Source organism: Loxodonta africana, chromosome 18 (genome assembly GCF_030014295.1).
Source record: "Loxodonta africana isolate mLoxAfr1 chromosome 18, mLoxAfr1.hap2, whole genome shotgun sequence".
Lineage (NCBI taxonomy): Eukaryota > Metazoa > Chordata > Mammalia > Proboscidea > Elephantidae > Loxodonta > Loxodonta africana.
This window is the reverse complement of record NC_087359.1, coordinates 33,973,424-33,998,198: the sequence shown is the minus strand read 5'-3', so window position 1 is coordinate 33,998,198 and position 24,775 is coordinate 33,973,424. Positions and strand designations below refer to the sequence as shown.

Below are 24,775 nucleotides of genomic sequence, written 5' to 3'. Positions count from 1 at the left end.
AACACTTCCTTAGACTGTCTCTAACCACATTCTTTAGTCAGTTCCAAAAAAGGAACGTAATAGAAACCAGGTAGGTGCTGCCACGATGCCAATACCAGCAGGTAAGCGCAACACACAGGGGTAGCTTGCCCAGTGCTCTTACTCTTCGCATCTGGTCCAGCGCTGTAAGCATCTGTTCAAGCTGCTGCATCTTCTGCCTGGTCACTGACTGGTTGTTTCCATTCAGATCTTGCATGTCTGTGGAGGAAGGGAAAATTCCTTGACCTAGGGAATACTCCTGTCCATAACAACAAGACTCCCTGAAACACAGTAGCCCCTGTCCCCTCTAAAGTCTGAACACGCAGTCAAGACAAAACAAGTCTTTAAACTCAAGTAACACAAACTCACTTTCTACAGGAGATTTTAAGGTCTCTAATATTCACTTGCCTCCTTGACTCTTGAGGGTTTTATAGTTGAAATCAAAGTCATCCTGGAGGTTCTCTACCACTTTCATTTTCTGTTCTAGATCCTGTTCAAAACAAAACAAACAAAAAAATAGAAGTAAAAAAGATTTCCCTGGGGAAAGGGGAAAAAAGTTTCTGAGAAGAATTAAATGAAACAGGACCCACATCCACTATTCCCAAGAAAAGGCTTCCTGCCCCACCCAGGATGGCCTCACCTGAACCCTCTTCCGAACATCCTGTAGGTGCTGCTCCAGCATCTGCTGCTTCTCTGTCACCACAGCAGCTGTAGGGTGGTTGGCCTGGCCCCCTTGCTGCCAAAAAGAGAGTTAACACACATGTGAACATATGAAATACAGTGAGCAAAATACCTTTGTCTAGTCTTCATCTCACCCTACCTGCCCTTCCTGTTTGGCTTGAGATGCTGCTGCCATCAGGAGGGGAAGACAGCAGTGCCAGGAGTTATAACTGGCAATGATGCAGCAGCAGCCCGGTGTCTCCAGGTGCTGTCTGTATGGGCCAAGGAAGCTCTCACACAGTTTTACCTGTGTTATGGGCTTTTTACCTACAGGTCAGATTAGAAACCCACCCTTTGGGGACGACGCATAGCACTAGAAGACCACAAGCTGAGCTAAGACATGGTCCTTACCTTCAAGACATTCTCATTCAAATACCAGAATAATTTATGACAGCAGATGTTCGATGCTTAATTAAATATGGTGCCTAAAACATTTCTATGGAATAATAAAAACCATCTTACCCCACAGATGAAATTCTGGGGGTGGGGGGGGTACCTCAGAACAGTCAAATAGCATATGAAATTTTAAAATGGTGAAGAAAAGTATAAGAAAAGTAATAGGACATCTTCTGACAAAAGAGACTACATAAAAGCTGTGGTGATGAAGACAGTGAGAGCACTGACGTAGGCTAGAAACACTCATCGATGGAACAGAAGAGAGTCCAGAAAAGACACTAAATAGCCAGTTTTCAAAGCTAGGAATCCTTGTTCATCTTCAATTTCTTCTTTTCACTGGAGTCATCAAATCCTCCGGGCTCTATCCTTTACAACCCATTGCTGACAGGTTGATTCTGACTCATAGTGACCGTAGGGGACAGAGTAGAACTGCCCCATTGAGTTTCCAAGGAGCACCTGGTGGATTCAAACTGCTGACGTTTCAGTTATCAGCTGTAGCACTTAACCACTATGCCCCCAGGGTTTCCCTATCCTCTATAGTCTCTTAAATTCATCTCAATTGCCAGTGGCTCAGTTCAGGCCCCAACAGTTGATCTGTTTCCCTCTAATCTCCCTCAATTCCAACCCATTCTCTACAATACCACCAGAAGTCTCCAAAATAAGATCTGAACATGCCAGTTTTAGAGGTCACCACTTCCTCAAAGTCCCTATCCAAGCCTACAGACTATAAACTTACCTTGGAAGTTTTGGAAAGGTGGCCCCCACCCATTTATTCTCCCCACAGGGGGATTGACTCATCTGACTGGTGATATTGGGAAGAGGACTCAGTATACATACAGATCAGAGCCTTCTAGGCTCTGTCTCCCAGAAGAATCCAGCACATAAGCTGGTGCCTCTTCCTCTCACTCCCGGCTTCCTGGGACATAGCTGGGGCACTAGTTTCTAGGAGCAGCTCTATCTAGACACCCATCTCTCCATGTTCAATAGATATTAGTCTATGGTCTCTGAATCTCCACACGGATGGTTGGGGAAGTGTTGCCCTGTGGACCCAATCTCTCTCTATTCCAAGATCCAACTCTGGGGGCAGGTATTAGAGAGCCTCTATGGTTACTAGTCCAAATCATGCTTTCTAGTCTAGCTTTACCAACATGACAACTTATATTTTTATCTGTTTTCAACTCTCACGTCTATTTTTTGATTGCTACTGAACTGAAAGGGGGAAAGAGATGTAATTTAATAATAACTGATAGAAACTCGCCTCTAACGCCTCTGCTAAAAACTTGATGGGCTCCCCACTATGCCTAGGTATACACATCTCAACCTGGCACAGAAAAACCTTTTGCATAATATGGTAACAACTTAAACTCTCCCTCCCTGTGCTGTGGTCACCTCAAACTACCCCCTTCTTTCCCCACATACACCATGTTTTTATACTTTACCTCCCCACTACACTGTTCACTCAGCCTAGCCTGCTTTTCTACCCAGGCAAACCCAAGCTCATTCACCTTTAAACTCAGTTCAAACATTTGCTCTCCTGTGAAATCTTAGTCAACTTCCCTACACAACATTACTCACATCCTGCTCTATGTTTTTCTCACTTTGAGTGTTTGTGTAGCTATAGCCCAACTAGACTGGAAGCCCCTTGGTATCATATCACATCTACTCATCTTCCTATCTCCTACTGCTTTACCCATGATACTAAGAACATGACGGACGAAATAAACAGAGAAAATAACAGTGAAGCCTAGGTGAAATCTCAAATATCCAACTGGTAGCTCTATATCGGGGTGGCAAACTTTCTGTAAGGGCCTGGTGTTTAATATTTTAGGCTTCGTAGGCCTTACAGTCTCTGTTACAGACATTCAGCCCGGCCACTGCAGTGTGAATGCAGTCACAGACAATACATAAGTGAATGAGATGGCTGTGTTCCAAAAGTACTCCATTTACAAAAACAGGTGAACCAGTTGGATTTGGTCCATGGGCATAGTTTGCCAACTCCTGGTCTATATGACTGAAAATATCCTTGGGACATCTCCTGCTTCTCTACTTCCCATGGTTAAGTTGGAGCCTCTACCCAAAATGACTTAAATATTTTTACCTTATGCAACACCATGAGACACAAAAGTTCTCCAAAACAGAAAACCCTAGTGATACACTGGCAAGTGCCTTTTTGCCAACCTCCCTGTCTCCAGGGTCTTAAATCGTGAGTGTTACCAGTGTTATCGACCTACTCGCCCACATCTGAACATATCAGTTTTCTGCTTAAAATTCTTCAGTGGGTGCCTATTTCCCACAGTAATGATGATGATGATGATAACAGCAGAAAGCAGTTAACATTTATCTCCATTTATGTGTCATATGCTTTTCCAAGTATTTTACACATATGAATTAATTTAATTCTACAAAGAAGGTACTATTTTCATTCCCACTGGAGGAATAGAGGGAAACCCTGGTGGCATAGTGGTTAAGTGCTATGGCTGCTAACCAGAGGGTCAGCAGATCGAATCCACCAGGTGCTCCTTGGAAACTCTATAGGGTAGTTCTACTCTGTCCTACAGGGTCGCTATGAGTCGGAATCGACTTGACGGCACTGGGTTTGGTTTTTTGGTGGAGGAATAGAGAGAATAAAGAGTTTGCCCAAGTTACACAGCAAGTGGCAGAGCTAGGGTTCAAAACACAGGCAGTCTGGCCCCATGGCCCTTGTAGTAAACTGCTCTTCTAAGGCCCAGTTGCTACGGAGGACTAACTAAAAAGATCTCCATGATGTGGCCCTGACTAGCTTATTTTCTCCTGCCCAGCTGGGTGCTAAACTGTCTGCACTTCTCCCAAGAATATATGTGTTTATGTGTTTCTCTGTCTTTAAGTATGGTCTTCTGCCTGCCTGGACCATCCTCTCCTCACCACGTGCCTGATGTACTTGTAATCCACCTTAAGTCTCAGCTCAAACACTACCTTTTTTCACTGTGATGACTTCCTGACTCCCTCAGTTAGATTCAGATGCTCTTTCTTCTATCTTCCTGCTACATTTTTGTCTTTAAAAATAAAAATTTTCCTTGGCTATAGGATAATAAAAAAAAATTAAAACTCCTTAGAAAAAGTAAACACGTGTCCTATAACAAAACTTGAATGATTTGGTATTTATCCTTCAGACTTTTTTTTCACACATATCAATGATATAGACACACTGCATACATTTATTTTTACTATTATGGATCTGATCTTTTCTTCCATGACATCTTCTAGCAGGTTACTTCTGATTATATAGGAGAACTACCAATTCTTAAAAAATATCCCTGTCCTACACAATCACCTTTCTGAACGTTTGTTGGTTGTGAGAGTTTTCTTTATTGTTTCTCTTTGATTTTCTAGGAAGATCTATCAATCTATAAATAGATATTCTGTAAATTCACTTAATGAATAACATTAATAGAATTCCTAATATTGAACCATCCTTGCATTTCTAGAACATAAATCATGCTTTTGCAGATCATAACGGATGCAAAAGTCTTAACTATTTTCTTGACTTCCGCTGTCTTTTTTAGGTTTTTATATTAAGATATTCCAGCCTCATAAAATAAGGTGGAGACATATCATCTTTTTTCTATACTGTGGAAGACTTTAGATAATAATGGAACAATCTGTGTCAGGAAAGTTTGCTAGAACACAACTTTTATACCATCTGGGCTGGCTGGCTTATTTTTCAGGGAGTGGCAGGGTGTACAATTTATTAAAAATATATTTTCTATGTATTTTTATGGTCATTGATCTGTTTAAGTTTTTCCCTCCTTTTCTTTGGTATATTTTAACAATTAATATTTATTGTATTATAAAGTTGTTTGATTTTCTCCCAACAAAAAAAAGCCCTGGCCCGGATGGCTATACTGCAGAGTTCTACCAAACTTTCAGAGAAGAGTTAACACCACTACTACTAAATGTATTTCAAAGCATAGAAAATGATGGAATACTCCCTAACTCATTCTATGAAGCCACCATCTCCCTGATACCAAAACCAGGTAAAGACATCACAAAAAAAGAAAATTACAGACCCTATATCCCTCATGAACATAGATGCAAAAATCCTCAACAAAATTCTAGCCAATAGAATTCAACAACATATCAAAAAAATAATTCACCACGACCAAGTGGGATTTATGCCAGGTATACAAGGCTGGTTTAATATTAGAAAAACCATTAATGTAATCCACCATATAAATAAAACAAGATAAAAACCACATGATCTTATCAATTGATGCAGAAAAGGCATTTGACAAAGTCCAATACCCATTTATGATAAAAACTATCACCAAAATAGGAATTGAAGGAAAATTCCTCAACATAATAAAGGGCATCTATACAAAGCCAACAGCCAACATCACTGTAAATGGAGAGAGCCTGAAAGCATTTCCCTTGAGAACGGGAACCAGACAAGGATACCCTTTATCACCGCTCTTATTCAACATTGTGCTAGAAGTCCTAGCCAGAGCAATTAGGCTAGACAAAGAAATAAAGGGTATCCGGATTGGCAAGGAGGAAGTAAAATTATCTCTATTTGCAGATGACATGATCTTATACACAGAAAACCCTAAGGAATCCTCCAGAAAACTACTGAAACTAATAGAAGAGTTTGGCAGAGTCTCAGGTTATAAGATAAACATAAAGTTGTTTGATTTTCATTCTCTCCCAGACCACAACCTCCTCTAAAGCATGGAGTCATAATAACTATCACACAGTAGAATATATAAATATTTGTGTGTGTATATGTGTGTGTGTTTGTGTGTGTGTAGCAAGAGAGAGAGAGAAATAATTTATATACATATATACCTTATATATAATATCTACAAGTAACCCTGGTAGCACAATGGTTAAGTGCTTGGCTGCTAACTGAAAGGTTGGTGGTTCAAACCCACCAGTGGCTCCGAAGGCGAAAAGACCTAACGATCTGCTCCCATGAAGATTACAGCCTAGGAAGCCCTATGGGACAGTTCTACTGCCACACAGGGTCATTATGAGTCAGAATCAACTCAACGGCAAACGACAACACATAACATATACCATGTATAATAGGTATGTTTTAGATGTTATAATAGATACAGCTATGTCTGTCATATATCAATATAAATGATGAAACAGTGACATGGAATTGTTCCCCTAATGGGCCATTTAGTGTCATGTTAACTCTATTCCCTAAGCAAACTGCGTCTCTAGCTCAGTGAGGTTCTGCTCAAACTAGACCACAAAGGGGAAATGCACATGAACCTGAATGACTCAACCCCAAACCATCTCCAAGGTGGCTCCCAAGAAGCAAATGTGTTATTATGTCCTTCTGTTGGAAACGCAAACTGTTACAGCCTTTGGGGAAAGCAATCTGGAACTATCTAAAATTAGAAATATATATACCCTTTGATCCAACAATTCCAGTCCTGGAAATCTATCCCAGAGAAATGAAAGTAAAACTACATAAAGATATAATAGGGAGATTTATTGTAGTAGTGTTTGTAATGGAAAAAGGAGAATGAATGAATGTCCATCAAAAAGGAAATGATTAAATTATAGCAACGTTACATCATTGAATATTATGTAGCAAATAAAGAAAATGAGTTAGTTTTACACTATTTGACTTAGAAGGATTTGCATGATGTAATAATAAACGTATACATATATTTTCTGTCTTTATATGGGCCTGGAGAAAGGTATGAAAAGTGCATATACCAGACTATTAATGTTGGTTTCCTGGGAGTAGATAATAAAGAGAGGAAGTCAAGTGGAGTTTCAGATTTTGTTTTACTTTCTTCTCTGTACTTTTCCAAAATGTTTTCATTAAAAAAAAGAGGCGGGGGAGGCAGACGAAGAGAATGCATTACATATCCAGGGGAAAAAAAGTCATTTTCATTGTATGCAAAGAAAACCCCACAAACACCCATTTCTACCTTGGAGGACAGTTTGCATCCTAATGCCCATATAAGAGCAACTGTATCTTCGTACACAAGAAGGAAAGCATATTGCCAACAGTGCTTTGTTTCTGTTCAGGTCTCACCTGGGCTGCAGTGGCTGCAGTTTGGAGGAGGCGGGACTCTTCCCACAGGCACCGGGCCACAATTCGAGCAATCTCCATTGGCTTCTCAAGATATCTGCTCTATAAGTGGGAGAGAAAGAGAGTGAAAAGTAGCAGTAAAATAAGGAGATACATACTATATTTAAGATAATATCTAAGTAGGAATTACTGCCTCATCATTTTCATTTTTCCAAGTTGAGGAAAGTGTTACTTAGTACCTGAAACAATAGAACACATAGGCCTCAGAGCCTGGCTGAAACCACTGGGGGGACTAAAGGGGAGAAGAGATGGAAAAAGGGGGTTATAATAAACTATATTATTTCTGTGGGAGTCTTCGGACAGTCTGTTATCCCGGTATTATAGGGAGGCAACTGACTTTGTCAAGGAATATCTAATTATGGTCAAATTTTTACCATTTAAAAGCAAGGGTCATCTCCCTGTGAGGGGACCTGGTTACAATTATGTTGTTACTTCAACTGTGGCAGGAGAAGCTGGCCTGTGAATTTCAGGTAATGATTCTCCAGGCTGAGTAAACAGAGATTTGAGAGAGGGCTAATCACTTCTCTTCTGATTAAAACTAGAACATAGGTCTGTTCTCATTACTTAGCCAAATGAGAAAAGAACCACTCTGAGGAGAGAAAGATAAAACCCTACTCTCCAGGTTCGCTTTCTCCTTCTACTCCATTTCTCACTAATACCTGAAGGAACTGCTTGATTCTTCGAAGGTTGTGCTGATAGAGAACATTTGACTCTTGTAGAAAGCGGCTATACTGCTGGTCAATCTCACCCAAGAGATTATGAAATACCAAAGTGGCATGTGATTCTTTGCTGGCAGCATATGCCCTAGGAAAAGGGAGAACAATAAAGGGTGATGCTGAAACCTACATATACACACGTACAGAAACCACCATGGAGAAGGAGAGAGAAACCAAGGCAAACATGATACTACAACTCACTCATCATTTCAGAGATTCATCTCACTCAGGAACAATAAATACCATTAATTAATTTTTTTTTTTTTTTTGACAATTACTCCAGATATTACAGGTCACTTCCACAGACTATACTTACAAAATACTTGAGTGACGTGAATAGATCTATTGTTTTGCTTTAAATTCTTGGTCATCTTGGTCAGATTATTAGTAGCCAATAAGCAATCCCAGGCTCGGATAGCCTATCTCCAACATCTCTGAATCACCTCCCTTGCCCCTCACCAAATCAGGGAACGTACTCAGAAGAAACTAGGACATATTAACATAGGCCTGAATTAAACCAAAATTTTGTAAATGGACCTGAATCCATTAAAGTGAAGGAAACAGCTCTTAGATTACCATGCCATTATCTTCTCTAGAACAGAGTCTATTTCTCTTACCCTGTGTCTTTTTCCTTTAATGAAAGGCCAATCACAAGTGTGGATCCAAACTTCTACCTGTGACAGTATTCTCACTCAAATCAAAAATATTTCTACCATGTCCTAAGAGGTGCTGCCATATGTTCTTTTAATATAGAAAATGTTTTACAAGGCTAAAACAACTTCTGTATCTTCTCTCTCCTATTCCATCACCCCACCTGCAAGTTTTTGATGAAATAGCTAGCAGAGTGAAGCTAGAGCAAACATGTCTCAAACCATAACCTAACAATTTAGGGAGTTTCTCAAAAAGGACTTACCAATCTTGACTCTCAATCCAAGGGGCCAGAAACTGCCTTAGCTCCATCGGGAAGCTGTCACTGTACAGCTGATGCAACTGCTCCAGGTACCGCGTGTCGAGCTGCTGTAGCTGATTCCATTGGGCCATCCTGCTGGAATTCGGGGTCCCAACTGTAAACCAACATCTCCATATGGTCACCACAGGTACCCAGAAGGTAAATAACCCAGAAATAGCCTTTCTAGCCAATACGGGCATCAGGCCTGTGACTACAGAAAAAAGATGCTTTGGAAGGGATTCTGCCTGGCTCTCCCAGTTCAGAAACACATGCACACATTCACGATCTCTACCTCTGGTACCATATCACAGCTTCTTAACTGGATGACAAGGAAGGCATGAAGCCAAATTCTAGAATCCATTATCTACGACAGCTAGGTTAGAAAAATTATTTCACTTCTAGATCTCTACTTCCTCTTCTATAAAACAGAAATCCTAATTCCCATCCCTACAGACTGTTGAGATATTTCTAAAGCACCCGACTTAGTACCTAGCACACAATAGGTACTCAACAAATGTCAGTTCCTTTCTTTCCACTGTCCCCACCTTTCAGGTAAACCGGGAGGTAGACACAGTAAACCTGAACTAAGACAAAAATATAGAATGTGGATGTTCTGGGAGGGCAGAAAGAGGACAAAGAGCTAATTTCAAGACCACAGGTTTAAAAATATAACTGAGGGTCTGCCTGGGATTCTCCCACTCACCAAAAAGTAATTTTGTTTTCTTAATTTCTCGGTCTGGAATAAGAAAGAAGGGAAGCTAAATACCAGGGATACAAGTTGTCTCCAGGTTCATGAATACCCCGGTGAAATGCCTAGGTATGAGAAATTGACCTGGCTAATCACCTTGTTTTGGTCCTCTTTTGGATCATGGACCCTCTTTGGGTCATGGAAATAGCAATACAGACCAAGTGCTCATAAGAAGTTTCTAAAAATAACTACAAATACTAGCCCAAGACTAAAGTATGCACAGACCAAGGTCTACCGAGATGGTTGTCCGGGATAGCGAGAACATTAATGAAAGATTCGATACATACAAACACATACATTTAACTAAAGTTTTTGGTTTATTTCTCAGAGAAGGGATGAAGAAGGCGCCTAATTAGGTACTGGCCTTTTCATAAAACTAATTCACCAAACTGGTGACAAAACCAACGGTACCAATAAAATATTACTTGGGGGGAAAAAAAAAACCCCAACAAGTCTTCTGTTCTCAAAGCAGGAAGTTTAATTGTCAGTAAGTGGTTCAGGATCAGGTTTTCTGAGGACAGGAGAGGACTGTGTTACAGTTCTCCCTTCCTCTCTGGTGGGGACAGACAGACACTCCTCCCCCTTTCTACTGTGAAAACCAAACCCAAACCTAGTGCTGTTGAGTCGATTCCGACTCATAGCGGCCCTATAGAACAGAGCAGAACTGCCCCACAGAGTTTCCAAGGAGCGCTTGGTGGATTCAAACTCCCAACCCTTTGGTTAGCAGCTGTAGCACTTAACCACTATGCCACCAGGGTTTCCACTGTGAAGACAGCCTCAATTGACGGAACTCTGAAGCACACATTCAGGAAAGCACAGGAGTACCTGCAAAGCAGCCTTTACACTGAATAAGAAAAGGGATCCACTCAATTCAGTTTTTCTGTTAACCACCTAAGCAACATTTTCCAGTAGACATATAATGCAAGCCACATAATGTAATTTTAAATTGTCTAGTAACCATATTAAAAGGGTAAAAAGAAATAGGTGAAATTAATTTTAATAATATATTTTATTTAACCCAATATATCCAAAATGTTACCATTTCAACATGTAATCCTATAAAAAAATGAAGAGATACTTTACATTCTTCTTTTTGTATTAAATCTTCTATATTAAAAATTTTTTATTTTTATATCCAATGTGTATTTTACAGCATAGATCTAAGGCATTTTCCCTCCTCATGTCCAAGGACTTAAATTCCACTGGTGAAAACGTTCAGTAAAACAAAGAAATGAGAACATCAGAATGTTCGGCAAATATGCTCCTCAAATTAACTAACTATTCCATAGGAAAATGTTAGAGGGTGCTTTTTGTTTGTTAGTTTTGTTTTTGTATTTTAAACAACATCTGCATTCCTCTTAGGCACCTAACCAACATTTTCAGTTACCACTTCCTTTCATCTGCCTGTCTTCAGCATCTCCCACCCCAGGTCTAACCTGCCACACCACTGATGCTGCGTGGGTAGTGGTATAGGTACAATGAACGCTGTCTGCAATCAAAGCAACAGCTGAAGGACATGCTGCATGCTCAACCATAGTAACCGTGGCTTGTATTAACCTCAATAAGAAATCCCAGGCCATTAGAACTCTCTTAAAGCAATTTGCATTAGGGTCAATTTAAAACTTGCCTCATAGGCTAATCGCATCATGATCTGCTTTACGTTTCTTAGGACCTGACTTACATACAAATCTGTCTAATACACCAATTTATGTAGATTCTACTGCATGTGAATTTACTAAAATGCTAGAACTACATAGTCCAATATGGTAGTCACTAGCCACATGTGGCTACTGAGCACATGAAATTGTAGCTGGTTCAAACTGAGATATGCCGTATGCGTAAAACACACACCGGAGTCTGAAAACTTAGTACAAAAAAAAGAAAAATATTAATGTTGAAATGAAAAAATTTAGCATTCAAAAATGCAAACCCATTGCCATCAAGTTGATTCCAACTCATAGCGACCCTATAGGACAGAGAAGAACTGCCCCATAGGGTTTCCAAGGCTTTTAAGTCTTTACTTCTGCCGCAGGGCTGGTGGGTTCGAACGGCAGACCTTTCGGTTAGCAGCTAAGAGCTTTAACCACTGTGCCACCAGGGTTCCTGGAATATTTAGGATATACAGGGTTAAATAAAATGTCTTATTGAAATTAACCTCAGCCATTTCCTTTTTACTTGTTTAAACGTGGCTACTATAAAATTATGGGGCTCACATATTGAACAGCGCTGCTTTAGACTATGTAAGGAAAAAGCTGTGGATTTAAAGAAATAGCCATCCACTTTTCATGATAAACTCCAGTGTTATAAATTAATAAAAAGTCATCTAATTACTTAATTGCCTACTGTGGATAAAAATGTAGAGCCATCACAGTCTACTCCCTGAAGTTACAATTTAAAACCAAAAAGCAGCACCCCACTACACCTGCTGAATTATGGGTTAACACTGGGAACATGCATCTTCAAAATTTGTTGTTGTTAGTTTCCATCAAGTTGATTCGGACGCATGGATAAGGTACCATAAAAAAACATACAAGTTGTTAGAAATTGTTTGATCTACTTCTAGTCCATAACTCAGAGTTTTTTGGTTGTTGTTGCTGTTTTAATGTTTTGGTTGGGGACAGAAGTGGGCTACTAAGCAATACAATAGTTGTGCCATTTCTTAAACCAGAGCCCAGCTAGTAGTTTTTTCTATGAAATTAAAGCACCAAGAATGACTGATTTTGTGTTCTATTTCTTAGTCTAATCCCCATAGGTAATACTGGAATAGCTATCTTACAGGAGAAAAAAAAAGAAAAAAAAAAACATTGTCAGTTAAGGTCGAAGAACAGGAAGTATTTTCTAGGAGAACATGGGCAAATATTGATTTCTTTACAGGCTGCTTAGCTACCGTATATAATTAAATATAATTAATAGCAGCCACAGGACAATCTGACCAAATGTGCTACATAAAAACAGTACATTCTTAAGAGATCACTAGCCAAATTATCTGGGAAAACCAGTGCCAACAAACTTTGTTGTAACTGTTTTACCGGAAATAAGAGTCACTTATTTCACAATCTCAATTCTGGATTCTCAAATTATACATTAATCTAAAGAACTCCACTATGTTCTAACTAAAGTATATCTTATCTACAAATTAATTCTAAATTTATGATTTACCAACCACTTCAATGAACCCCAGAACACAGAAAGTGATTTGCACAACTATTTGAGTGACATACACTATTCTGGGAGCATGGGACAGAAGTTAATTCGTTCCATGCATGCAGTGGTTGGCTTAGGGTACCAGGTAGGGCTTAATTCTCTCAAGGCATTTACTAGGTTCAGGTTAGCATAGAGTAGATGGCAGCATATAAAGCAAAGTGTGATCCTATCTGTTTTCTATAACTGAAAAGAAAAATAGAAATGAAACAGCAAGTCACCAAAGACTTTCTGGACTTTTCAAAACAGGAATTTCTCAACCCCCTTGGGGATAACCTACCAACAACAAGTCATAAGGCAAAAAACTACTGTCTAACGAGAAACTTCTTACTGTAAAGATCGCTAAAAAAGTTTGTCCAAAGTCACAGTTCTCATTTATATGTCTAAAAAAACCAAGGGGTATGTTGAGAAACACAAGCCAGGACAGTTTACAAAAGGGGTTCATTACATCATTTCATAAAACTCCTTTTTAAATTAAGACATGTACTTCACATTCATGCACTAGCGGATTTTTGATAGGGGTGAGGGAAGGTAAAGAGAAGGACGGGAAACCAGGTGCATGGAGAACAGAAAATGACCTAAAGATAATTTCTGTTCAACCTTGCAATGTGTCATGGGTCATAAGATTTCCTTTGAGTGTTATTCATACTCAATATTAGAAACACCTATTTTTAAAATAGAGTATACCCGTATTCTATCTGTGGCTGACACTAAGCTCCTCTTTGCCATTAGGAGAGTCCTAAAGATAATTTCTGTTCAACATTGCAATGTGTCATAAGATTTTTCCTTGAGTGTTATTCATACGCTATATTAAAAGTATTTGTTTTTAAAATAACTGTATACCCATATTTTATCTGTTGCCTACGCTAAGCTCCTCTTTGCCATTAGGAAAGGCCCAGGGCTAAGGCAACCAAAGGATAAGGTAACACAGAAAACGACTTGCACTAATTTCTACAGAAATCAGACCTTTTAGGAAGACATTTTCATAAGATTATAAAAGTACTAATGTTCACTGTGGAAAATTTGGAGAAATACAGAAAAGAAAATCACCAATATCCTACTATCCAGAACTATAATCGACATGTTGATCCAATTCCTTTTAATCTTTTTCAAGTGTATGTATTTTTTTTTTCAAAAATTGGGATCATAGTATTTTAAGCTATTAAAGCTTATTATACAGTAAACATTTTTTCTATGAAAAAAAATTTTGTTTAAAGCCCGCAAAACAACTATTCGGTTTCTATCAGTGTTTTCAATATAATCCTGTTAATGCCATTGAGGCTCCATGTCCTTAATAGTTAAGTGCCAATTTATTCTTCATCGTACCACATTCCAAAAATAACCTGATGCTAGCTCCAAGTTCTTTAAAGCAGATTAGAGACAAAAAGAAAGGAAGGAAGAAAAAAAGTAAGACAGGAAAAACAAGAGAAGGCAATTAATTAATGCTACAGAAGGACACTCAATCTTTGTCAAATTTTTACTATAGGGTGAAAGGTGTATTGGATGACAGGGAGTCCACATGTAAATACTGTAGCTTTAACTCACCATGTAAATTACTTTAGACGTTAAGACTTTGGAATTTCAAAATTTAAAAAGAATAATTCAAATTATAATTCAAAATAGGTATACTTATATAGTAAACACATGCAATTTCATTGCTTACAAGTCCAAATAGCACCTTTATAAGTAAGGTTTAAGATTAGATAATTACCTTTAATAATAAGTCTATGCATAAATCCAGTTTTGACTTCCTAAAAAGCCAGATTAGTACTTAAGCGCCCAATTTGAAACAAATTATCGTAATTTTCAAATACATTCAATTGCAAATAATAGAATTTACTTTAAGGTAAAAAGAAACCAACACTTCCTTATGAATATGGACATTGAGATATAGGAGAAGTTGTAATTGCAGTTCCCTACTAATATGACAAGGAGCCCTGGTGGTACAGTGGTTGAGGCACTCAGCGGTTCAAACCCACCAGCCACTGTGCAGGAGAAATATGAGGCAGTCTGCTTCTGTAAAGGATTAAAGCTTCAGAAACCCTATGAAGCAGCTCGACTCTGACCTATAGGGTTGCTATGAGTCAGAATCGGCTTGATGGTAGTGGGTTGGTTTGGCTGACTAATATGACAGATTTTGAATACATGAAAAGTGGTATGTGGGGAGCAGAGCTCAGAGAAATGAAGGAAAGAACAGTTTTTAAGGACACTGTGAGGCAACTCAAAAAAGTCCACTATCCTACCTTCTTCTTGGACAATTAAAGAACCTTGTGCCAGGCACAATCTGTTTTTCCATTCTAACTCCTAACAAGTTTGTAAAGCCTATCACTATCACTACCTTTGTGCAGTTATCTTGTTTACAGTCAGAAATATAAAGAATGATATGTATCTGATTTACAGTAACTCTAAGAGGCGGAGACTACCAGGAATGGGAACAGCAAAAAGGAAAGCAAACCTGGTGTTCTCATTTGTGAAGGCCAATCAGGATTTAAAAAACAAAACCAAAGGAACTACCCAAAACCTCCTGTGCTCACCTGGCTATCCTTGAGAAAAAGATTTGGAAACTATGAACTACCAAGGTCTCTTATTATTTCAAATCTAATAGTGTTAAGGAAAAAAAAAATTGTATTCTCCATACTTGATCTGGTATAGGCACCGTATCGTATAACATTCTGTTTTCTTGTAGCTGCACTGGAGCAGGCCAAGTCATGGTGGCCCCATGCACAACTGGATGAAATGCCTGGTCCTGTGATGTCCCCATGATCGGTTGTGGATTAGACCGCTGTGGTGCATAGGGTTTTCACCGACTAATTTCTGGAAGGAGATCCCAGCCTTTCTTCCCAGACTGTCTTAGCCTGGAGGCTCCACTGGAAGCTATTCAGCATCATAGCAATACACAAGCCTCCAATAACAGATGAGTGGTGGTTGTGCATGAGGTACGCTGGCCCGGAATCAAGCCCTGGTCTTCTGCATGGAAGGCAAGAATTCTACCAATGAACCACCATTGCCTCATATAACAAACATTAATTCCCTCTAAATTGAAAGTAGCGTAAGTAGAAATGCTTTGTCAATTATTGAGAACACCGTTTACAGTTAAAGCTGCCTAAGAACAGCTCCATAGAAAACCACAGAAAACAGAACAAATTTGCGTGTCACAAGGCCTCCCCACTTTGCAACGCTCCTGCTCCCCCAATCAGACACACTCCTCTGAAGCAGCGTGGTGTGAGGCAAAGAACATAGCAACTTTGACACCAGACAGGCCTGGCGCAAACCTGCCTGCCATTTATCAGCTATTTGTTTTGGAAAAAGCTACCAGGACTTCTCAACCAGCTTCCTCTTTAGTAAGATTGGGAATCAGCCCTCCTTTGAAAAATTGTTGTAAAAAAGAAATAGTGGATGTCTAGCATCTTGCTTGGTGCACAGCGCTTTTGTATTGTTCCGTCCCTGCATGGCATCTCTTTCATCAAAATTTCTTAGGGTAAATCCATTTCTCCTCATTGCCTTGAAACACTGCAACAGATTGTTGTTGTTGTTAGATGCCATTGAGTCGGTTCTGACTCATAGCAACCCTGTGTACAACAAAACAAAACACTGCCCAGTCCTTCGCCATCCTCATAATTGTTGCTATGTTTCAGCCCATTGTTGCTGCCACTGTGTCAATCCATCTCATTTAGGGTCTTCCTCTTTCACTGACCCTCTACCTTACTAAGCATGATGTCTTTTCTCCAGGGACTGCTCCCTCCTAATAACGCATCCAAAGTACATAAGACAAAGTCTCGCCATCTTTGTTTCTAAGGAGCATTCTGGATGTACACCTCCCTAGACAGATTTGTTCGTTCTTCTGGCAGTCCGTGGTATAGTCAATATTCTTCACCAATACCATAATTCAAAGGCATCAATTCTTCTTCAGTCTTCCTTATTCACTGTCCAGCTTTAGCATGCATATGAGGCAATCAAAAATACCATGGCTTGGGTCAGGCATACCTTAGTTCTCAAGGTGACACCTTTGCTTTTTAACACTTTAAAAAGATGCATAGATTAATATATCAGATTGGCCAGGTGTTGAGTGATAGCTGCTTGGTCAGTTTTCCCTGCTATGTAAAATATATGTACTTTAATGGACCTATTTATCATATCCTGAGGGAGGGAGTAGTAATGCTGTGATTGGTGTATATGTGAAATGAGAGGAAGGGAGGGTTGGGTGATGCCTTAATCAAATACCTCCATATATTTCACCTAAGGCATTTGGAAGGCTAGCTCCATGTCCTAAATAGACTAAAACACTTCAGTGATATTAAAACAAAAGAATAAGATGAGATATAAGAACCTCGGTTTAAGAGCAATCCAAGTGAATGATTATAGCTAATATTTATATTGTACTTACTCATCCTATCTATAAGCTACCTACAAGAGACACACTTTAGATTCAAAGACACAGACAAGCTAAAACTCAAAGGATGGAAAAAAATATATCAAGCAAGCAACAATCAAAAAAGAGCAGGAGTGGCAATATTAATCTCGACAAAACAGACTTTAAAGCAAAATTCACCACAAATGATAAGGAAGGACACTACATGATGATTAAAGAGTCAATACACCAGGAGGACATAACCTTAATAAATATTTACACACCCAATGGCAGGGCTCCAAAATACATAAAACAAACTCTAACAGCATTGAAAAGAGAAATAGATAGCTCCACAATAATAGAAGACTTCAACATACCACTTTCGGTGAAGGACAGAACAACCAGAAAGGAGCTCAATAAAGACATGGAAGATCTAAATACCACAATCAACCAACTTGATCTCATAGACATATACAGAACATGCCACCCAGAAGCAGGCAAGTATACTTCCTTTTCCAACACACATGGAACATTCTCTAGAACAGACTATGTATCAGACCACAAAGCCTTAACAGAATCCAAAACATTGAAATATTACAAAGCATCTTTTCTGACCATAAAGCCACAAAAGTACAAATCATAACAGAAAAACCAAGGAAAAAAAATCAAATACATGGAAACTGAACAACACCTTGCTCAAAAACTATGGGGTTATGGACAAAATCAAGGATGGAATAAAGAAATTCACAGAATCAAATCAGAATGAATACACACCCTACCAGAACTTTTGGGACACACCAAAAGCAGTGCTCAGAGGTCAATTTATAGCAATAAATGCTATAAGAAGAAAGGGCCAAAATCAAAACATTAACCCTACAACTTGAACAAATAGAAAGAGAGCAGCAAAAGAAACCCTTGGGCATCAGAAGAAAGTAAATAAGAAATGAGATGGGCGGTATCACAACAGACCTAACTGAAATCAAAAGAATCATAATGGAAGACTATGAAAAATTGTACTCCTACAAATTTGAAAATCTAGAGGAAATGGAAGAATTTCTAGAAACACACTACCTACCTAAACTAACACAAACCGTGGTAGACAAACTAAATAAACCTATAACAAGACATTGAAGAGGTAATTTAAAAATTCCCAACAGAAAAAAAAAAAAAAGCCCTGGCCCTGACGGCTTCACTAGAGAACTCTACCAAACTTTCAAAGAGTTAACACCAGTACTACTAAAGGTATTTCAGAGCATTGAAAAGGATGGATACTCCCAAACTCACTCTATGAAGCCAGCAGAACCCTGATACCAAAACCAGGTAAAGACACCACATAAAAAGTAAATTACAGAAAAATATCCCTCATGAACATAGACACAAAAATCCTCAACAAAATTCTAGCCAACAGAATCCAACAACATATCAAAAAATACTTCACCATGACCAAGTGGGATTCATACCAGGTATGCAGTTTTTCATGCAGGGATGGTTCAACATCAGAAAAACAACCAATGTAACTCATCACATAAATAAAAGATAAGAACCAATCTTATCAAATGATGCAGAAAAGGCATTTGACAAAGCCCAACACCCATTCATGATAAAAACTCTCAGCAAAATAGGAACAGAGGGAAATTTCTCAACATAATAAAGGGTATTTATACAAAGCCAACAGCCAACATCATCCTAAATGGAGAGTCTGAAAGCATTCCCCTTAAGAACTGGGAACCAGACAAGGGAGCCCTTTATTGCCACTCTTATTCAACATTGGGTTGGAGGTCCTAGCCAGAACAATAAGGCAAGAAAAAGAAATAAAGGGTATCCATACTGGTAAGGAAGAAGTAAAAGTATCCCTACTTGCAGATGATATGATCTTAAACACAGAAAACCACAAAGAATTCACAAGAAAACTACTGGAACTAATAGAAGATTTCAGCAAAGTATCAGGATACAAGGTAAACATACAAAAATCTGTTGGATTCCTCTATGCCAACAAAGAGAACTTAGAAGAGAAATTCACCAAATCAATATCATTTACAATAGTCCCCAAGAAGATAAAATGCTTAGGAATAAATCTAACCAAAGATGTAATAAGACCTGTATAAACCAAACTACAAGACACTACTGCAAGAAACCAAAAGAGACCTACATAAGTGGAAAAATATACCTTGCTCATGGATAGGGAGACTTAGCTTTGTGAAAATGTCAGTTCTACCCAAAGCGATCTACAGATACAATGCAATCCCAATCCAAATTCCAACAGCATTTTTTAATGAGATGGAGAAAAAAATCACCAACTTCACATAGAAAGGAAAGATGCCACGGATAAGCAAAGCATTACTGAAGAAGAACAGACTGGGAAGCTTCACACTACCTGATTTTAGAAACTACTATGCCACCATGGTAGTCAAAACAGCCTGGTACTGGTACAACAACAGATACTTAGACCAACGGAACAGAATTGAGAATCCAGATGTAAATTCATCCACCTATGAGCAGCTGATATTTGACAAAGGCCCAAAGTTCGTTAAATGGGGAAAAGACAGTCTCTTTAACAAATGGTGCTGGCATAACTGGATATTCACCTGCAAGAAAACATGAAACAAAACCTATACCTCACACCAGGTACAAAAACTAACTCAAAATGGATCAAAGACCTAAATATAAAATATATTGCACTTACTTTGTGCTAGGCACTGTTTTATAAATATGACATATGCTTATTTATTCATTTCATCCCCCAAACCATCCTATGAGATATTTTATTCCCATTTTACAGATAAGAAAACTGAGGTTCAGAGAGGTTAAGTGACTTACCCAAGGTCACACAGGTAGCAAAGACATAGAACTGGGATCCTAACACAAATAGTCTAGTTTCAGAGCTCTGCTCGAAACCACTATTTTTTTGTTTTTGGAGAAAAAATTTTTATTTAGCTGGGTAATTTCATAACACATCTTAATCTAGGATCATAGAAAGATGAGGGCTTTGTAACCAGATAGACTTGGATTTTAAATATTGGATAAATTGATTCACTTTTCACAGCATTAATCTCCTATTGTAAAATGAGAGTAATACCTGCTTTTAAGTGTTGTTTTGAGATGTAAATTAAATAATGGACATTAAACCCCTAGGACAGTACATGGCATATAATAATTGTTTAACAAATGTTAGTTCCTTTGTTTTTCTTAGAATAAACTAATATAATAATCCATGCTACTTGGTGTGTTTAAGTGTGTATTTTGTTTCATTTTCTAGTGACCAGATTAAGTCAAACAACCTAAATATAGAACATGGGGACTGTGTCTCTCATCAGAGCAAAAACCCCAATTTTTATTATGCTTTAAGTGAAAGTTTACAAATCAAGTCAGTCTCTCACACAAAAACCTATATACACCTTGCTTCACACTCCCAACTACTCTCCCCCTAATGAGACAGCCCGCTCCCTCCCTCCACTCTCTCTTTTCATGTCCATTTCATCAGCTTCTAACCCCCTCCATCCTCTCATCTCCCCTCCAGGCAGGAGATGGCAACATAGTCTCAAGTGTCCACCTGATCCAAGAAGCTCACTCCTCACCAGCATCCCTCTCCAACCCATTGTCCAGTCCAATCCATGTCTGAAGAGTTGGCTTTGGGAATGGTTCTTGTCCTGGGTCAACAGGAGGTCTGGGGGCCGTGATCACCGGGGTCCTTCTAGTCTCAGTCAGACCATTAAGTCTGGTCTTGTGAGAATCTGGGGTCTGCATTCCACTGCTCTCCTGCTCCCTCAGCGGTTCTCTGTTGTGTTCCCTGTCAGGGCAGTCATCGGTTGTAGCCGGACGCCATCTAGTTCTCCTGGTCTCAGGATGATGTAGTCTCTGGTTCATGTGGCCCTTTCTGTCTCTTGGGCTCTTAATCGCCTTGTGTCCTTGGTGTTCTTCATTCTCCTTTGATCCAGGTGGTTAACCGCTATTCTATAGTGAGAGTTTTAGTTGATTTTTAAGTCACCCATGAGTAAACCATGAATTCAAGAAAATGTGATCTCATGGTATTTTAATAGACATATATAGTGTTTAGATTAAAGGATATGTTAGCCCTGGTGTAACTGGCCCACATCGACAGTGCTATTCTAATTCTGTGTATCACAATTTAAACGGCGCACTAAAATACAAATATATTCAGGGAAGGGCAATCAAGGCGTGAAGAGTCCAAGAACTTGAACACTTTGCCCAGCAACTTGAACGTTTGGGGAGAACAAAGGGGGGCAAGGAGAGAAAAAGATAAATTACAGAAGAATGGCTCTTCAAATACTTGAAGATTTATATACGAAAGGGTAATACACTCCAGAATGGCAATCCGTTTTCCCCACAACATCTCCTCCCAAAGTCTGCTCTCTGGAGTAATTCCCTCTGTACGCAGAGGTTCCCCACCCTGGCTGCAAGATTAGAATTACGAAGGTAGATCTCCGCAGTCCCCGCGTTACAAACGTCTGATTTATGGACAACTCGTATTTAGGAAGAGACTGTCACAAAGCCTATTACAATAAAAATTTGAGTTAAATACAATGGTTCGTAACGACGAACGTATGCACTACTTTGTGATACTCATAAAAACACTGTATGGTTGGGAAAAGTGTTTTATATGCATAGAAAGGCAAAATATATACTAAGACAAACATCTGACTGACACTAAATAAGAACCATATGTACCTGTTCCAACATACCTACAAATTCGACTTAAAGATGGACTTAGCAACAGATAGCGTTTGTAACTCAGGGATTGCCTATATAAGAAAACAGAATGCCTGGGACCCAAACCAGATGCCAAATTGAACTCTCTGAGGACAGGAACCAGGCTTCGATATGACACAGTTCCTCAGGCGATTCTAATGTGCAGCTAGGCTGAGAACCTCAAAGCTAGAGCAGAGGTCAGGGCTCAACTCTGAACGCACTTCAGAATCACCTGAGGAGCTCTGGAAAGCCTCCCCCCAGATCTCCTGATAAATAACCTCCAGGATGGGGTCCAAACCCAGTGCTGTCGAGTCAATTCCGACTCATAGCGACCCTATAGGACAGAGTAGAACTGCCCCATAGAGTTTCCAAGGAGCACCTGGCGGATTCAAACTGCCGACCCTTTGGTTAGCAGCCATAGCACTTAACCATTATGCCACCAGGATGGGGTCCAGGCAGTGATAATGAACCAGAACACCATAGAGAACTACAGAACACTATAAGGAGACTATGGCATGGGAAGAAGTTGAAGTGGCAAGTAGTAGTCAAACTCATGAAGGCTCTCTCGTAAGCCATACTAAGAAATCTGAACTTTCTTCCAAGGGCAATGGGGAGGTCTTTGAAAAGTTTTAAGCAGACAAATGGAAATTTGATTTAGTCTGAGGTAAGATCTCTCAGGCTGCAATAATCAAGGTGAGAGATGGTAGTGGTCCTTGGGTAGTGGCATCAGGAATGTTTTGAAGAGGACATTTTCTAAAGATATTAAAAAGGCAGACGCGACGGAGGTTGGTGACTGGTTGAAGGACAAACATGACTCAGAAGAGAAGTAAGGAACAATCTCTCAGGTTCACTGATGTATTTCATGTTTAAATGAGGTTAAGTGGTCACCCTGAGAAACGCCGCAGCATTAATTCTGACACTGGGAGAAGAACAACTGGGCGAGATGGCCTCTAAAGACTATTCAGTCTGTAAATTACCATCCAGCTAAATTCCCTCAGGACATTCAGTTTAGTGCAACCTAAGAATAAATGCTGTAGTAAAGAAAGTAAGTTGATATTTAACCAAAAAGGGTCCAGGGTTTGTACTCCAGCTGCTTTATAAAATTCCACTCATGCTTCCAGGAAAGGAGTCAAAGGTGAAACCAAATCAGTCAGAAACCCCAAAGCTAAAATACACCTGGGCCACATCTACTTGCTTCCCTTTACAGTATTTTCCATACTGTGGCCGGAGAGACCTTCTCAGGACATAAATTTGATCTTGCTACTCCCCTGCTTAAAACAGATGACTTTGCATTATTCTTAGGCTAAAAAACAAAATATCCAATACTGAGGCAGAAGGATATGCTTGCAGCATGGATTCTGGAGCCAAACTACCTGGATTTGAATTCTAGCTTCACTGCTCAGATACATGTGAAATGGAAACTCTGGTGGCATAGTGGTTAAGTGTTAACCAAAGGGTCAGCAGTTCAAATCTGCCAGGCGCTCCCTGGAAACTCTATGGGGCAGTTCTCTGTCCTATAGGGTCGCTATGAGTCAGAATTGACTCGATGGCACTGGGTTTGGTTTTTTGGTTTAGTGCCAGTCATTTGGCCTCTTGCCTCAGTTTCTTCATCTGTAAAAAGGAGAGAAAATAGTACTTGCCTCACAGGGTTATTGTAAGAATTGAATGAGTTAATGTATACAAAGCGCTTAAAACACGGCCTGCACACAGCAAGCATACTGTTAGCATTATTAACGTAACCCATAGCCTGACTAGCCCTGCCTCTCTCGCCTCACCTGGCATCAGCTTGCTTGCTGAGCACTAGACACTCACTCTGCTCTTCTTTCAGTTCCTCAAAACCACCAAGCTCCACCCTACCAAAGGCCCTCACACATGCCTTCCTTCCATCACCATCATTTGAACCCATGCACCATGACTCCATGACTTGCACTCACGACCACCATGCTGGACTACAAGCTCCTCGAGGAAAGGCTTTTGCTCATTAGTTTGCCCACACACACCCCCGCATCTCACATAGTGCCTGGCACATAACAGGTGCTCAAAAAATATGTACTGAATGAATAAACCACTGGTATGAATTACAACTAAACTGAGTAAGCCAGATTCTCCCAGAGGAGGACACTGCTCCCAAGAGACACATATGCAGACCAACTCTAAGTTTTGCTATTCGAAAAATTCAAGAATGACCCTTCAGAGACTTTTCAATATGAATAAAATCATATGGGGAGGGGAAATCACTAACGAGATAATAATCATTGCTCTCAAGTCGATTCCGACTCATAGCAACCCTATAGGACAGAGTAGAACTGCCCCGTAGGGTTTCCAAGAAGTAAGTGGCTGGTGGATTCGAACTGCCTGGTGGATTCGAACTGCTGATCTTTTGGTTAGCAGCTGTAGCGCTGAACCACTGTGCCTCCAGGGCTCCAACTAGGTAACAGACAAGGGTTAACTGTGGTGAAAAGAAAGACAACACACAATACAGGGGAAGTCAGCACAACTTGATCAAGGCAAAGACACAGGAGCTTCCCAGACACATTCGAACACCTTGAGAGACCAAGTTACTGGGGCTGAGGGCTGGGGAACATGATCTCGGGGGACATATAGGTCAACTGGCATAACATAGTTCATAAGAAAATGTTCTACATCCTACTTTGTTGAGCAGTGTCCGGGCTCTTAAAAGCTTGCAAGCGGCCATCTGAAATACATCTATTGGTCTCATCACATTTGGAGCAAAGGAGAATGAAGAAAACCAAAGACAGAAGGAAAGTATGAGTCCAAAGGACTAATGGGCCACATGAACCACAGTCTCCACCAGCCCAAGCCCAGAAGAATTAGACAGTGCCCAGCTACCACCACCAACTGCTTTGGTAGAGATCAAAAT

At 39.7% G+C, this 24,775-nt stretch overlaps 1 protein-coding gene across 7 annotated transcripts in view; it reads right to left on the bottom strand.

Annotated features, from left to right (window-relative positions):
• The window catches only part of STAT3 (signal transducer and activator of transcription 3), a 62,905-nt gene that overhangs the window by 21,129 nt on the left and 17,001 nt on the right, over positions 1-24,775 (bottom strand). For 5 of the 7 annotated variants that reach the window (XM_064271074.1, XM_023553704.2, XM_010594466.3 and 2 more), the window contains exons 2-7: positions 8,855-9,005; positions 7,885-8,029; positions 7,169-7,267; positions 659-754; positions 427-508; positions 143-237 (exon numbers count right to left, since the gene is read on the bottom strand). In XM_064271074.1, coding sequence (XP_064127144.1) covers positions 143-237; positions 427-508; positions 659-754; positions 7,169-7,267; positions 7,885-8,029; positions 8,855-8,982 — 645 coding nt within the window. In that variant the 5' untranslated portion in view covers positions 8,983-9,005. The remainder of the gene's footprint in view (positions 1-142; positions 238-426; positions 509-658; positions 755-7,168; positions 7,268-7,884; positions 8,030-8,854; positions 9,006-24,775) is intronic. The other 2 variants (XM_010594467.3, XM_010594468.3) reach the window with 2 other exon arrangements.